The 17,524-nt window shown below is 39.7% G+C and overlaps 1 protein-coding gene across 1 annotated transcript in view; it reads right to left on the bottom strand.

Moving 5' to 3' along the window:
- Nucleotides 1–17,524, bottom strand: part of Abca13 (ATP binding cassette subfamily A member 13) — a 408,645-nt gene that overhangs the window by 33,281 nt on the left and 357,840 nt on the right. The window contains exons 58-60 of the mRNA XM_075943386.1: nt 15,587–15,721; nt 8,711–8,814; nt 1,684–1,776 (exon numbers count right to left, since the gene is read on the bottom strand). Of these exons, the coding sequence (XP_075799501.1) occupies nt 1,684–1,776; nt 8,711–8,814; nt 15,587–15,721 (332 nt within the window). The remainder of the gene's footprint in view (nt 1–1,683; nt 1,777–8,710; nt 8,815–15,586; nt 15,722–17,524) is intronic.

The raw sequence follows: 17,524 nt of genomic DNA, 5'->3' as shown, positions 1-17,524 counted from the left end.
AATAAGCTCTATAATCTATATCCACCAACAATTCAGCATCAACCTACAACTCACATCAGGACCAAAATTTGAAATGGCTAGAAATTTTTGAGACTGCAGATGGTTTCAGCTAGCAGAAGACTCCTCCTGTGGGCTTCTTCGCACTGACTTCTGTGGCCAACTTTAGCTAGAAGCAAAAGGCAGGCACCCAGACTTGACTATAAATCACCTGACAATAAGGAATGGGCTATAGGGCTTTACACAGCATTCATAAAGGTTAGAGAGTGTGGAGTGTGCTTTTCTTCTGAAGATACTCAGTACAGGTACACAGAGCACACAGTGGAGGCAGCTTCTAATAGGTTCATCTGGCAAATGGTTGACCAGAGGCACGAGAAACAGCAAGGTGGACTTTCCCTCCACAGTACTGCCTCACTTGAAGCCGCTAGAAGCATGTCACCCACCCCTCACGCGCTATTTCTATCCTCAGTATTATGGTTTTCACAAAGTAAAAGTAGTTACACACTACATATATCCGTAACTAGCAGGTACATATAACTGCCAAGCATGCATACATAGCAGGTAAATATAACTGTCAAGAATGATGGGTGATTCTAACCCAAAAAGTACTAAAAGAAAGTAAAGAGGTTTATCAACCTAAAAGACTATGTCATTCTGTAGACAGAAAAAGAGTGGATCCAGATGTAGGTTGGAAGAGGAACTGAGAGGAATAGAAACAGAGTAAACTATAATCAGGATATATTGTGTGATAAAAGCATTTATTTTCAAAAAAGGAAAAAACTGTATTTTTTTCCTACAAAAATTATGATTAAACAGTGTAGAGGAAGTTAGAAGGTCACTCAGTAGAGTGGGAGAGAGTGCTTACTACTCTATCCGAACGCCAGAGTTTACATCTCAGCACCACACTGGATGGCTCACCAAAATGTGTAATTCCAAGTCCAAGAGATCCAAAGTCCCCTGTGGCCTCTATAGGCTCCTCCACACGCATGTGCACACACCCTTGCACGCGTGCACACACACACACAAGGAATAGGAAAATTATTCAAGACATTTTAAAATATATGAGCTATAACAAGATACAAAGTGTTCAAAAACCCCCATAAGAAAATAAGCTTCCAAGGACCGAACGAATGGAAGACATAGAGCGATGGTTAATGGGGATAGGTCTAATTGATTCAAGAACAAAAAGTCTTTGGTTCTTCATCAGTCATAACAAAAAAGGACCACAGTGACCCTCCTTTACCCTCTTATGTTGTCAGACATCTTTCCAAACAACATCTTGTGGGAAAGTGGGCACTCTGATGCACTTTGACTGTGGGAAAGACATATAGTGGCACCACCTTTGGACGAAGCACTCTGTGTGTAAGGTGGTCATTTTTCCTCCAGACTTTGTCTGGACCCTGCAATCATCTTCTTCTCACTGCTTTTGTCAGAACAAATGAGGGCACAGTGCCTCCTGGGAAAAAGGAAGCAAAATAGTTTTAAAGAAACTGCCTGGGAATTGCTGTCTTTGACTTGATAATTATAGTTATTTTAACTGGCCCTAAGTTTCCCAGAATCCCCATCCACTACTAGATGTCAGGAGAAATTAATTGGAGCAAACAGTTTGGAAAGAGCCTTTGTTGCAACAGATGTCATGCTGCTGGATTGGCAGGAATCATTGAAACAGACAAAGAAACTCAGTACCTGTTCTTGATGTGCTGAGGGGGGCCGAGACACCTGAAGCTGCCGTCCACCATGATGGCTAGCCTGGTACACAACGCCTCGCACTCTTCCATGCTGAGAGGAAATAGAAGGATAGAAATAAGCCATGCCATAAAGGTATGAGCCCTGTTCAAGCATCAGAAACAAAAAGGAGGCAAAAATACCACTGGTTCAAATTAAGTAACTTTTAATAAAGAACACTCATGAAAATGAAATAACATGACTTGAATATTCCTAAGATTTTATTTAGACAGCCAACTTAGTGAAGGTCATTAACTTATCTATGTGCCTGGAAGAACAGCTGACAATAAAATATACAGGAAAGAATCATTTAGCAATTATCAAAAATACAAAAATGTATGTACAGGGGATCTTAAATAATATATGAATTCTTTACAAAGAGAATGACAAAACTTTACTGACAAGCGAAAAATGAATAAATCTTGAGTCAATGAAACAGGGGAAAGTATTTCAAAAATAGGAAACTGTTATAATATGGAAATGAATAGAAGCTGAGCCCGCTGTGGGTGATCCGGTACAAAGGGGTCAGCCTGGAAACCGTGTACACACAAGCAACAAAATGAATTCATTAGGCTGTATTTACATATCTGTGCAGACATAGACAGAATATGTATGAGTGTATCAATATGAAAGAAAAAGAGGTTATCAATTTGGGACTCAGGAGGTGACATGAGAGGGGCTGGAGAGAGAGTACCTGTGTACGCCTGGAGGGAGGAAAGGAAACGAGCAAAGTGACGTAATTCTACTTTAATAAAGGATGTACAGAAATTTAAAAGAAAAGCATTTCATTAAAAAAAATCCCTCCCACTTTTAGAAAAATTTTTGTTTTAATACCATGTAAAATATGAAACAAAATAGTAGAGACGAACTTTTAACTTGTAACTATAAATTACATTATTCTAATATTCAGTATAGAATTGTAAAGGTCTACAATTCATAATTGTTATAACTATGATTCACAAATTATAATGTGGATGGAATATAATGCAAATCAAAATGCAATCAACCCCATGAATATGCTGGAAATCTTAAATTTGAAATTAGAGAAAAGAAACTGTAGAAAAAGTTTTGAGGGAAGACAGCGCTAGAAGAGGCTGTTACAATGCTGAATTACAAAGAGGAAACACGTTAAATTTATACCAGAAAATGGCATTAGAACAAAAGAGCTCCAAACATACCGTAGGTAGTACAAATGCAGAAATGAGTGAGTACGGGGGTGCACTTTCCAAACATAAAAGTAGTGGAAGAAACTCTGGAGGGGATTCTGGATACACTTGACAATCCAAAATTCCAGAGTTCTAACAAAAGTGTCAAAACACAGTGATAGCATTTAAAAGAGACTGCAGAATACCCATCCTTAAAGGGGACGTTTATGTCACATCCTTCCTCCCAAGGTTTAGGGATCATTGTGCTGGGAGCCAGAGGCTCTAGCTGGCTGCAAGGAAAGAGAGTCTTCCAAACACAAGAGGGCAGGTGCACATATGAACTCATGATGATTATGAGAGCGTGCAGAAAATCCATAAAGTCAAAGCCAGACAAAACCCCAGCATGGAAGGGGAACGTGGGCACAAGGTTCTTCTCCTCGCTGCTAGGTTTCCTTTAATGGGATGGCTCTGAGAAAGCCAACTATGCTCCAGTGGGTGACCAGACTCCCAAAACTACATAACTAGAACAAGTTGGGCTTTATGGACTGAAAAAAAAAAAAACCAAACAAACAGAAAACAAGGACACAAAGTTGAATGGGTAATGAAGGCAAGGAGAGTCTTGGAGGAGCTGATATTGTCTGAAATTCTCAAAGAATTAATAAAAATAAAAATCCAATTTAGCAAACTAAATATTTGCTAAACAATTAAAAAAATATCAACAAAGCAACAGACAGACCACGAGCTGTTCAATCCCTAGTTCTGTGTCTAAATGCAAATGTCTTTCCCCCTCTATTCCATTTCCAATGAAAACAGTGAGTTGTCCAATCAACACATGACCAGTTAGTTACAGACATTTTCTCAGAAACTCAAAATGCGTTCATCTCATATGCAGACAGTGGAGTAAAAATGCCATAAATTTTGAAAAAGTATATTTCACAAAGATTTCTTTTCTAGGAACTTGGAAATGTAGACTGTGATTATATAACCACTTATTATACCAGTAAGTAACCTAGGAAGTCCCTGCCCTGTCGAGACCTCAACTCAGGTCTACTCTTTCCTGGACTACCTCACAGGAAGGAATTTCAAGTGACTCAGAGTGAAGCAAAATAGGAAGTTCATTAAGAAGCCCGAGAGACACATTGGAGACTGGAACCAAGTGCCATGGGTTGGCCTGAGAGAACACAGGCCACAGTGCAGGAGGTCTTTTAGGCAAATGGCTTTCTCTGGCTAGTTCTTTGCTTGTTCATATACTTTTATAGCACTGGGAACTAAATCCAGAGCCTTGCGCCTGCTAGACAAGCACTAGACCACCAGATGAAACCCCAGCTCTCTCTTTACTTTCCCTTTTTCTTCCTTTTTTTATTGTTTTTATTGTGCTATACATTTTCCTCTGCTCCCCTCCCTTCCTCTCCTCTCCCTTTCTATCCTCTCCTGTAACCCCCATGCAACCAATTTCCTCAGGAGATCTTGTCTTTTTCTCCTTCCTATTTAGGTCCATGTATGTTTCCCTTAGGGTCCTCTTTGTATTGTCTAGGTTCTCCAAGGTTGTGGATTGTAGACTGGTTTTTCTTTGCTTTCTGTCCAAAAGCCACTTATGAGTGAGTACATATTTTATTTGTCTTTCTGGATAGTTCTCACTAAATTGCCCAAGCTGGATTTGAACTCACTATGTAGCCTACAAAGGCAGTTCAAATTAATTTCCATCCTTCAGCCTCTAGAGTTACTGTGATAGTATGTCAGTGTCACCAGAAAACCTCTGTTTCCTTAACTAACTTAAATTTAACATGTCTTATCATGTTAAAGACGCTATTGTCCGAAGAACACAAAGTTATTTTCACACTAATATCTTAAATGAGCTTTGGACAAATGAGCTTCAACATTAGAGTGAATGACGTGGCAGGTCTAAGTGGACTATACCACAGTTCAGTGTCTGTAGGTACAACAAAATCTGAGCCCAGAGCTCAGGGCAGGGAATTTAATTTGATTGTCTTTTATAAAAAGAAGAAAACACAAAGTCTAAGACTGGCCAACAGTGAAAACAACCATGGGTCATTTACTTAAAATCAAAATGAACATGGACTTTCTTCCCTGGGTGGTTATCCTGCATGGTATTGATAAGTGGTGAGGGGGTAGACTGGGATTTAACGCCCTGTACTGGAACTTTGGCATCAGTACTGGATGAGTAGGAGAAAGCCAAATGTCCTTTCTGGGATGGACAATTATCAGTCCCTCCCACTCATTTCCTGCCTTATGTTTGCCCAAAAATGCTGTGTGTTAAGGCATCCGCAGAGGAAAATATTGCATCAAAATCACAGGATCACACAGGCCTCCCTCATCTTCATTCACACCGAGTCATTCACATCTTTATATCGGATGAATAGGGAGAAATCAATCTGTATGTATGCAAATGTAGAATATTGGCGTGAAAGCAAATGAATAGGAGGTTTTAAAAGAGAAACCTCAGTGATAAGTGGTCTCTTTGAGAGAATAGTTTACAATAATTACATATATTATGAGAAATAAAAAGAATTTTCACCATTATCTACTCTACCCATCTAAGGACCATGGTTGGACATCAAAGAACCATGCCTGCGCCAGCAACAGATGCAAGCAGAGTCAGTATATCAGTGTGCAATTGCTGAAACTCCAGAGCAGTATGAACATCTACAGCAAGAATACATGCACATTATTATAAAGTCAAATAACTATCAAATTCACTTGTTTCAGCAAAATAAAATATTCCTTTGGAAGGCAAAACAGAATAGAAACAAAAACTCAGGTGGTGTGGCCCTTCGGGCTACATCTGAGTGAGAAAATTACCAGATTATTGTCCCCAAAACCAACAAGAAATTTGGACATGACTAAAAACGAAACCATTTCACAACTCCAAGACTGGAGCAATGGTTATGTAGCATGTGACTCTGTAAAGACGATGCCAAAAAAAATCTGACAAAGTAAGAACATGTTCACCTGTGGCCTACTGTGGGCCACTATCCCCCTGCTTAGATTCAGCAACAGGCCACCGAGGGCAGGTGAGGCCAGGCCAGGCGATGAGCTGAAAAACTCGACAGGAACCTACACCCACTTCCAAGGTGAGAGAGGGAAAACTCAGAAGACTTAGAGATACGCAGAAACTATCCAATCTTGGAATAAATATCCAGAAAATAAAATAAAACAAAATGGGGAAATATCTAATTAAAATATGACAATAGCTACAAACTTCTGTTCAGTGTCCAGAGATGCGCTGTCATCTAACAAGTCCACTCTTCAACAAAAACACTTTATGGAAAATAGACTGTAATTCCTTTATTGACCCCTGCTATAGGCAATTTAAAGTCTTCTAATAAATTTTAAATGATAGAAACCAACTTTTCTCCAAGCCTACCAGGGTTATATTTAAATGGTGGAACAGGAAGAACTAGGAAAATTTCCAAAAACATTGAAAATTAAAGAACACTTCAAAATAAACTGTGTATCAGGAATAAACCACAGGGGAGACTAGTAAATGTGTGTGAATGAATGAAAGGTTCAGTAATACGAAAAAAAGATGGAGAAGTCACACAGCTTGTTGGCCATGCCTCAAAAAATGCCCTGTAATGGGGATAGTCCTGTGAGCCGAGGGCAAGAACAGGTCCCAACATGAAGAGGAAGACTGCTCATCACAGATAATTGATTACCCACAACACTCCATAACGCAATGGGGAATGAGTAGTTTTCCCACAAAACAGTTCTGGAACAATTAGATAGCCACATGCAGAGCAGTGAGTTGAGGTTCTTTCATTATATTATATATAAACATAAATAGCTTTAAGTAGAGCAAAGATTATTAAAAGCTAGCAGTATTAACCTATCTTAAAACAAGTGTTCTCATGAATTGCAAGCCCAAAGTTCATAGCTATAATTTCTACAAATCATGAAAACAAAGCACAGTTAAAATTAATAGAAAAACCTTAAATATTAATATTCCCAAAGACAGTTATAGACTAAGAGAAAGCATTTGAAAGCATACATCCAAGAAGAGATTTTACCACAGGATCTCAGTATGTATAACCTCTTCTACCTAAACAATAAAACATAAATATAAGGTCACAAAAATAGAAGAAGGAAAAGATGATCCTGAGGGCCTTGTGATAAAGGTTTATATTCCCAGTGACTTGGGGGGGGGGGGCTAACTAACACAGAGAGAACACAGTTTTAAGGCCATCCTGAACTAGGGAGGAAATTGAAGGCCAGCCGGGGCAACTTTGAAACTTTGCCTCCAAATAAAGGGTAAATGAGAGGTGGGAATGTTGCTCAGTGGTAAATCACGTGCCTAGTGTGTGTCGGGCTCTAGGTTTAATTGGTATTGCTACCAAAAGAAAAGAGGGATTCTTCGCAATTCAAACACGAGCTCATTGCACAGTCCAACAAATCTAGCTACTTGGCATTTACTCAAAAGGTCTGAAAAACATCCACATAAAAACCTGCACATGGATGTTTATAACAGCTTTGCTCGTAATTACCCAAACTTGTCAGTAATCAAAGCATCTGTCAGTACGTGAGCAGATACATAAACTCTGGCACAGCCAGACAATAGAATAGTGCTCGCTGTTGAAAGGCAACGGGCTTATTAACAAGGAGAAAATGAGTGAAACAGGAAAAGAAGCCAGACGTGAAAGGCCTGGGTGGGATTCCAGATGTGTGACTTCTGGATAAGGCACAACTATACAGGCAGTAAAATGTCTGATTGCCAGAGGTTGGGAGAAGGAAGGGCGAACAGAGGAACATGAGGAACTTTTCAAACAATGTAGGAAGCTAAGGCTATATCTTAGGATTGGATATTTTTCCAAATCCATGGAATGCCCAACACTATAAACATGGATTCAGATGAAGATGTTATATGTCTCTGGGGGTTTGCTCACTGTAGCAAATGTCCCACTCCAAACAGATAAATGTTTATTTCTTTTTTTGAGCTATTACTTCTCATGTACGTATTTCTGTGTGAATATGGGCACATGCATACTATGGCATGTTTATGGAGATAAGAAGACAGCTTTTAGGAGTTGTTTCTCTTGTTCAATTGTGTGTTTGGCAAACAAATTTGGGCCCCAATAAATGTACAAGTAGATTTACCCACTGAACCACAGTGCCATCCTTATTTCTTAAAGTATCAGTCATGCACTATTCAGCAAGAATAAAGAAGGAACTACTGGCATGTGCCTGGATAAGCATTAAATGCTCTCTAAATGAAAGGGGTCAGATCCAAATGTGTTATATAATTCTATTAATATGAAATGCCCATAAATGCCAAATTTCAGATCTTAACAGTTCCTGACATCTTACTTATAGCATACTTTAGCTTAAACTTACAACCTGTTCTTCATTTCATCTTCAGGGTTGTCATTAACCAAACTCTATCACTCTCCGAGTAATGGCTTCATGAAATCTACATTTGTATTGCTAAATGGCACATAAGGGTTTCGTCAGGTTGAGAGGGGGACTCTCAATTAATTCTGTAATAAGGTCCAGTAGCATCTGGGCAGGCATCTCAGATGATTTACAGTTGGGAACAGGGGGGTTCTGGGTAGGAAGGAATTAGGGAATCCTAAAGAAAGGCAGACAGAGTTCAGCCAGCCCTCACCTGAGCATCACAGTTTGAGTGGATATATAGTCACCATTCATGGAAAGGCTCACTTCTAACCCACTCCTCTGTAGACCTTGACCACCTGATAGAACCCCTCTCGGTTTAGTCTCCAGAAGGTTCCTGGGATTGCAGACTAATGAAGGCATCTGTGCCATTCTCTGGGTGATGTCATTGCTACCAAGCCTTGCTCTGGAACTGGCAGTCAGAGGGGACAGTTCACCTGTGAGAGGTCAGCACCGCAGCACAGCCATCCCGAACCTCCTGCGTTATGGTTTGCCACAGATACCGCTTAGAGCAGGGGTCCATCCCAGAGCTTGGTTCATCCTGAGAGGAAGAAAACACACACGGTGGTGGTCATTTGGTGAACACAGACAGGAATGGACATCTACTATCCTATCACATGAATACAGACCCTGGCAGGGAGAGATACAGACAACCCTGCTGCGGAGAGAGAGAGAATCAGCTATCTTCAGGAACAACTTCCTGATAAGTTATCCAACCCCAAGCGGTCATCCCCCCAGAAATACAATATGAGCAACACGGATGGACTCAGTAGGGTGTGTGTGTGTGTGTGTGAATGTGTATGTGCATGTGTGTGTGTGTGCGTGCATGTCACTGACAATTATAATTAAAGATTCAGTGGGGGTAGATACAAAACTAGTTAGAGGAGGGAAATCACACCTGCATATCAACTCTAAAACTCAGAGAAACAAAGAGCAGAAGAAAAGTTTCTGGAGGTGGAACGTGGGAAACTGGGTAGACACTGGCCAAAGGACAGAACACTTCAGTTAGTTAATCAATCAGAATGGAGTCTGGACTGGAGATTTCTATGGCTGGAATGTTTTGTGCTCTCCAAATTGAGAGATAGTCCCCACTGAAACTGGACCTGGAGGTGTGATTTTGGGAAGTGATTGTATTATAGAGATTCTACCCTCATGGGTGCCATTGGTTTACCTATGAAAGAAGGTGTTAGACAGGTCACCCTTTTTTGTATTTGTGACTTCTGCCACATGAAGACACAACATTTCTCCTCTCTAGAGGATGCACAATTGGAGCCATCTTGAAAATGGATTATTGTCACATATCTATACCTGTATGCGCCTTAATCCAGGATGTCCAACCTTTAAGACTTCTAGAACAATGAGCCTCTGTTCTCTGAGTGACCAAACCTATGATAACCTGATTGATAGTGGGAAAACTGAACTGACAGGGTCTGTAATCAACAGTACTGTGTTGAGTGGTTAGAATTTTATCCTCACCACCCGATGTCACTATGTGGGGTTATTCAGCTAGGCTGTGGTCATCGTTACAAATGTAATTTTATAGTAAAACATCACATTGTATATTTTATTTATTTAATTTATATTGCTCATATTTATCAATGATTCTTCAGTAAAACTGCAGGGAGAGGAGAAATTTTCACACCAGCCTTGGTTCTCCCGGCGATCTGGTAAGGAAAGCCAAATGTGATGTTTTTAAAATGAAACCTCTACTTCCATAAACTTTCAGAATGGCCTCCACCAGAAAGATATATGATAGTAGAAAAGGCATCATTTATTGAAAAACAGCAAATAAATTGAAGTTTCTTGGAACCTGAAGCTTTCCTCTTCAATAAACTCTCAAGTACTTGTTATCGGAGCCACTTTTAAGGGAAGTCTAGCCCAGCTGTGTGATGCATGTCTGTGCTTTTTGCAGCTAGAGAGCACTAAGTATATATCTCTTAAGAGCTTCTGGCCATCAACTTTCCCCAAAGAGGAAAGCAGAAGGGGAGTGGGGGAGGAACACTGAACAGGAAAACGCACACGTGGTCTTTTCTGCAAATCAAGTGATGTCTATGTTCTGATGAAAAAGTAAGAAAATAAAAAGTGGGAGCTGGTATTGCTCAGACAGAAGGTTGAGTGGGTTATTTTAAATCTTTCTGGATTTTGCGCACTTCTTGCCTCTGTGGAGAATGTCAAAGGCATTACTTTAATCTGATGATTTGAATGTCACCATCATCACAGTAACTTGCCGGGCACTGGGTGACACACTTAACATGGATTAAATTACTGCTTTCAACATCTCTAAGAGACAGACACAATTAAGAGTACTGCTTTGTGACAAGGAGATAATAGGCACACATGTTCAAGGACACGCTACGGAACTGTAGTAGCACATCTAAACCCGGTCACTTGGCCACTGTGCCAGAGTTCTGGACACTCAGAATGAGAGGGAATGAGGATATAGGAAAGAAGAAAACCTTGGGTATTCAATGAGCCAAGGAAATGGCTCTGGGGTAGAGGTCCAGTGGAATGAGGAAACATGCCAGGCCTAGACAAGTGTGAGAACATTCAGTGGAAAGTGATGAATGCCAGTGATCGCTACACTCAACACAACCTGCCTCATTGTGACAGGATAGTGTCAGAGCAGAATGGGACAAGAGATGATAGATGATAGATAGGTAGTAGATAGATAGATAGATAGATAGATAGATAGATAGATAGATAGATGATAGATAGATAGATAGATGATAGGTGATAGATGATAGATGATAGATTGATAGATAGATGATAGATAGATAGATAGTAGATAGATGATAGATAGATAGATGGATAGATTTCATTATGATAAATAAATAGCATTTATATTAGACCATTTAGCAGCAAAACAAGAGCAAGCAGAGTTTCTAAGATCCAAACAGAAGAGGACAAAATAATTCTTCTAGTACAGGTCTTCTGGATCTCCATTATCTTCCCCAAGGAAATGCTGTTTTCATGTGTGAACAATATAAAATGATCACTTTTACTTCCTAGACTTTGAATGCCCCTTGGACTGTCTTCCAAGGTGAAACTTTGGGTGGACTGAGCTGTTGAAATTCTTATCAATCACATAGGAAGAATGGTCTTTACCTAGCTAAATGACTGTGTATATTTAGAGCAATTTTTAAATACACAATACAATGGCATAGAAAGAATGCTCTTCACGTGTTTAAACTATTGTACACATTTTCAACAATTTTTATATACACAACAATTGGCTCTGTTTATTTACAATCAATCCTTTCCCCCTAGGTAAGGCAACCTGAATTGGCCATTCCCAGATAGATGACAGGCTACCGTGACATAAGGCCGTGTTCCTGCTCTATCTCTTGCTAGAACTCCTTCTGCCTTCCTCTGTATCCACGCTGAATGGATGTGTTAGACAGCTTTCCATCACTATAACAAATACCCGAGAAAACCAATTTATAAAGAAGGACTGTTTCACGTGACTTGGTTTTAAAGGTTCACCCCAAGGACCAGCCCTATTGCTTTTCTACACGAAGACAAGGCAATACCTCACAGCACAGAGGAATGACTGAGCTTTCTGCTTCATGACCAGGAATTGGTAAAGAGAAAAAGGAATGAGCTAGAATCTTCCTGTCCACTTCGAACACTCCTACAGTGACCTAAAGACCTCTGCTAAGATCTCCTAGGAGCAGCGCTTTGCCACTTGCAGGTCTTGGCCCCAGCAGGGGTCTCAGATCAGATGCCCTGCATACCAGATATGTACATTATGATTCATAACGGTAGCAAAATTACAGTAATGAAGTATCAACAAAATAATGTTATGGTTAGGGGGTCACCGCAACATGAGGAGCTGCATTAAAGGGTCACAGCATTAGGAAGGTTGAGAACACTGTCTTGGACATTCTACTACCTCTCATATCACCAAGAGCCATAAAAGAAGCTCTCAGCACATGCTTGAGGATATGCTAAATTAAATACAACTTGGATGCCCATCCTCATGATTTGCTATGGACATATATCACTACAGCTACAATAAATATAAACCCGGGCTTTTCTGAGTTCTCATCATCAGAGAAAAAGGGAAGTTCTAGAAACTATGGAGTGCCATTGAAATATCTCTAAGGTGAGAAATAGCACAGCAGGCTTGGTCAGGCCAGATGGCCTGGAGGAGAAAGAGCAGCAGCAGCAGCAGCAGCAGCAGCAGCAGCAGCAGCAGCAGCAGCAGCAGCAGCAGCAGCAGGCAGAGCCAGACCATAGAAGGAGAAGCAAGAGCAGTAGCAGGGCAGGCTGATATGACAGCACTCAGTGGCCTCCAGAAATTATCTGACCACTGAAGCCTCAGTCCCTCCAAAACAAGACCCTTAGACCTTGGACCCTTAGGTACCTGAAGAAATGATCATCAAAGGCTCTCCTTTGCCTACACCTGAAGAAGAAATCAAAGGAGTCATGGCCCCCAACTACACAAATTGGAGGAAAAGGGACCCCCCTGAAACACAGGTTCCACCTGTTCAGATTGGAGGAAGAGATGGGTAGACAACAGGGTGAGAATATACTCAAAAACGTAAATAGGTGATGGAGGAAGGTCATTGGCTAATAAAGGAACTGCCTTGGCCAATTTTATTGGTTAGAAGATAGGTGGGAGGAGTAAACAGAACAAAACGCTGGGAGGAAAGGAAGTGAGCTCAGACTTGACAGCTCTCCTCTCGGGAGCAGACGCCTCAGAGAGACACCATGCTCCCAGCTCCCAGGCAGACGCAAGCAATGAAGCTCCGACCCAGGATGGACATAGGCTAGAATCTTCCCGGTAAGCGCACCTAGGGGCGCTACACAGATGATTAGAAATGGGCTAAATTAATATGTGAGAATTAGCCTAGAAGAGGCTAGATAGAAATGGGCCAAAGCAGTGTTTAAATGAATACAGTTTGTGTGTAATTATTTCGGGGCATAAGCTTGCCGAGCAGGCGGCTGGGGTGTTGGGGACGCAGCCCCGCCGCCGTTCATATTACTACAAATAGGAATACAGCGCCACCAGAACCAGTGGTTCTACAACAGCAAGATCTGAACATCTCAATGCAGATAAAAGAGAAGGAAACACCATTAAAATAACTTTATGAAGATGATTGAGGTCCTTAAAAGAAGAAATGAAAAATTCTCTTAAAGAAATGGAAAAAAAGGCAACCAAAAAAAAAAAAATGAAAGAAATCAACAAATCCTTTAAAGAAAACCAAGGAAAAGCAATCAAACACGTGAAAGAAATGGTTCAAGACTTGAAAACAAAATTAGAGGCAACAAAAAAGACATAAACTGAAGACAATCTGGAAATAGAAAGTCTAGGTAAACAATCAGGAACTACAGATGCAAGCAAATACAACGTATGAGATGGAAGAGAGAATCTCAGGCATCAAAGATACAATAGAGGAAATAGATTCATCAATGGAAGAAAATGTTAAGTCTAACAACATTAGCTTAGCATAAAATATCCAGGAAATATGCAACACCATGATAATACCAAAAGTAAGAATATCAGGAATCGAAGAATGAGAAGAGTAAGTCTCAATTATGAACATCTGTGCACCAAATATAAGCGCACCCTCATTTGCAAAAGGAACATTACTAAAGCTTAACTCACATATCAGGCTACACACTCTGACAGTGGGAAGCTTCAACACCCCACTCTCACCACTAAACAGGTCTGCCAGACAGAAACTTAACAGAGAAATAATGGATCAAAAAGACGTTATGACACAAATGGGCTTAACAGACATCTATAGAACATTTCACCCAAACACAAAAGAATATGCTTTCTTCTCAGCACCTCATAGATTATTCTCCAAAATTGACGACATACTCAATAACAAAGCAAATCACAACAGATACCAAAAAAAATGGAAATAACCCCCTGTGTCTTATTGGACCATCATGGTTTAAAGTTAGAATTCAACAACATCAATTGCAGAAAGCCCACAAACTAATGGAAACTGAACAGTGCTCAGCTGGATCACCACTCTGTCAAGGAAGAAATAAAAAAAGAAATTAAAGACCTCCTAAAACTCAATGAAAATGGCTGTACAATATACCCAAATTGTGGGACACTATTAAAGCAGGGCTAGGGGGGAAGTTCATAGCACCAAATGCTTACATAAAGAAACGGGAAAAATCCAATACTAGGGACTTAACAGAATACCCTAGAACAAAAAGAAGCAAACTCATCCGGAAAAACTAGATGACAGGAAATAATCAAACTCAGAGCTGAAATCAACAAAATAGAAACAAAAAAATACAAAGAATTAATGAGACAAAGAGGTGGTTCTTTGAGAAAATCAACAAAATACACAAACCTGTATCCAAACTAATCAAAAGACACAGAGAGAATATCCAAAAGTCAGAATTTTAAAAGGGGTCATAACAACAGACAAGGAGGAAATCTAGAGAATCATCAGGTCATACTTCAAAAATATGTACTCCACAAAATTGGAAAACTTTCTGAACAAAGGAAAGGAAATGGACAACTTTCTGAACAAGTATCACATACCAAAATTAAATCAGGACCAGATAAGCAAATTAAATAGACCTAAAACTGCTAAGGAAATAGAAACAGTCATCAAAAGTCTCTCAATCAAATAAAGCTCCAAACCAGATGGTTTCAGAGCACAATTCTACAAGATTTCAAAAGAACAGCAATGGGGGAGTGTTCCCCTTATTCCACATTTTCCCCAGTATAGGTTATCATCAGTGTTTTTGATCTTAGCCATTCTGACAGGAGTAAGTTGGTATCTCAAATTTGTTTTGATTTGCATTTTTGATGGCTAAGGATATTGAGCATTTCCTTAAGTGTTTTTCAGATATCTGAGAATCCTCTGTTAAGAGTTCTCTGCTTAGGTCTCTGTCTTTATATGCATATACATATTTGCATGCAATAACGATTAATGAGAAAAGAGACTATGAATTTGAAAGTAGGGGCATACGGAGGATTTGGAGGACGAAAGGGGAAAGCAGAAATTTCTAATTTTATTATATTCTCAAAAATAAAGAAATAAAAACTAAGACTGACTAAATAAATGTTAAAGAAAAACATGTATTTGTTTTCAGATAATAGGTGGATGATAAAATTTAATATTCATTTAAAGTTAACATTTTTATGTGACTATACCATAAGAATGTATGATTTTTATAAAATGGTTCTGGCATCTTATAATATGTTGGAAAATATTCACTCAGAGCAGAGAATCTATGAGTCCATAGAGTTGATTCCTGGGGAAGTTCTGAAAATTGAAACAATTTCCAGCTCATGTTAACAACATCAACACAGCCCTGATATTTCAACCACTCACCAATAAGAGAATGTCAGGTTTCCCCACCAGAGCCAGGGCAGTGGAGAGCTTCCGTCTGGTGCCCCCACTATATGTGGCCACAGGTTTGTCCACATGAGATTCGAGGTGAAGGCGCCTTACCAGGTCTGCAGCCACCTGGAAGAGAAAAGCTATCCATGAACCTTCTTCCATGATGTCCACATGAACTGGGTTGCCTCCTGCCTCTTCCCACCATGCCTGTAGTCCTCTCACACAGAGGACCAGAAGACTTCCCGATCTCATATCACATTATTAAAAAAGGAGCAATAGTGAAAAAAAAAAGAGGAAAGAGGGTCCCATATCTTTGGAAACTTAGGATGTCCAAACACGGGTCTGGAGATCAGAGACCTCTGAGTCAATGATGAGTCTAGATGAGAATCTACATTCAGGTGAGTAGAATAAAGGGGGCCCAAGGAAGGCTGAGAAATGACACCAAATGAGGGAAATAAGCCACTGATAGCATCTATACATTCAGAGTTTATTTATTCAGCATCCAGACTGAAGAAAGATGGTACCAGTTTCTTCTTTGTAGCTGCCAAGAACTATCTGGTCATTTCACGAGGGTGCTACTTCATTCATCAGAACATACCTCCATCCTCAGTCACCAGAGTCACCTTTGAAGCCCTTACCCTCAGGCTCATAGCTTCTATTCTATCCACCGCTCCAGTCTGTATCTTACCACACACCCCTTTACCCTTAAATTTTAATTCAAATCTCCATTCTCCCCAATGCTCATCATCCAAGTCTTTAAGGCCATACTTATGTTAATGTTCCCCAGAATAATTTGCCCTAAACTACTTCCTACCTATGTCCAGTTCTGTCTCTTATGTGGGACCCAGGTTAGGCATTTTGTTTGTTTGTTTCCAATTGTCTGTACAATTTTAAAAATAAACACTTCATATAATTCTTGTGTAGATAAAAATCTACATTAATCAAGGTGTTAATGCAGATGTAAATGCAGATTTGTTTTTCAGATACAGTCATATAATTAAATTAGTGAAAAAGCAGACCTTAGTTCAAATGTAGAAGGACAAATTATATAAGATTATGACAACTGATAATTGTATATTTTAAAGCACTAAATAAAACAGTGTTAAGATGATGCATATACTTTTTCACAAACATATATAACTTAGGGTTATAATAAGATAATGATGATATGCTACAAACTTCAAAATATTTTGGATGACAACATCTTAAACCTAAATTATTCAGTCTGTATTTGTGTGGCTTCAAAATAATTTAGAAAACACAAGTGCTGGGCCGTGCTCAAACAGTGTGAGTCAAAGAAAGAGAAGTCAAGGCCCAAGAGGTAGATAGAGACTAAATCTTGAGTCTCCCACAGTCTCTGAGAAAGCCATCTCAAGGTCAATACTTTGTTCTCAATGAAAATATTCAAGCCATTTTCTCCAGACTGTCTTCATGGGAAGCATCCCTTCCCCTGTATTCATTTAGTCCAATTATGTCTATTAAAATAAATTGAATAAAAGCCTCTTTACACAAATAAAAAACTTCAAAATATTTTACACAGAATTAGCAAGCAAGCACAAATAGCTAATTGGGGAGCTGCAGTGAAAAGACTCAGACAGAAAGCCTATGCTGGGAAGCTTAAAGACAACCCATGGTGTCCATGGGATCCAAAGCCGAACTGTAAGACTTGTTCTGCATGATGCTCATAGGGAAGACAGAGGGAGGCAGCAGGCTTCCTAGAAGAGAAGTCTTTGCTTCAGTGAGAGCAGCACTGTGACCACACAGGCAGTCGACGCTTTTGGAAAATTATGAACACAAAGAGCTGTGAGACTAGCAAAAACAAACAGAAATGGGAAAAGTGAAAATTTGGGTTATCTGTTTAGAGTTATGAAAACGTTCAAAATGTACATATTTTACAAGTGTTTACTGTGTTATACTGCATTCTCTTCA

This window comes from Microtus pennsylvanicus, chromosome 12 (genome assembly GCF_037038515.1).
Source record: "Microtus pennsylvanicus isolate mMicPen1 chromosome 12, mMicPen1.hap1, whole genome shotgun sequence".
NCBI classification, from domain to species: Eukaryota; Metazoa; Chordata; class Mammalia; order Rodentia; family Cricetidae; genus Microtus; species Microtus pennsylvanicus.
The sequence above is the reverse complement of the archived record's forward strand: the minus strand, read 5'-3'. Positions and strand labels throughout refer to the sequence as shown.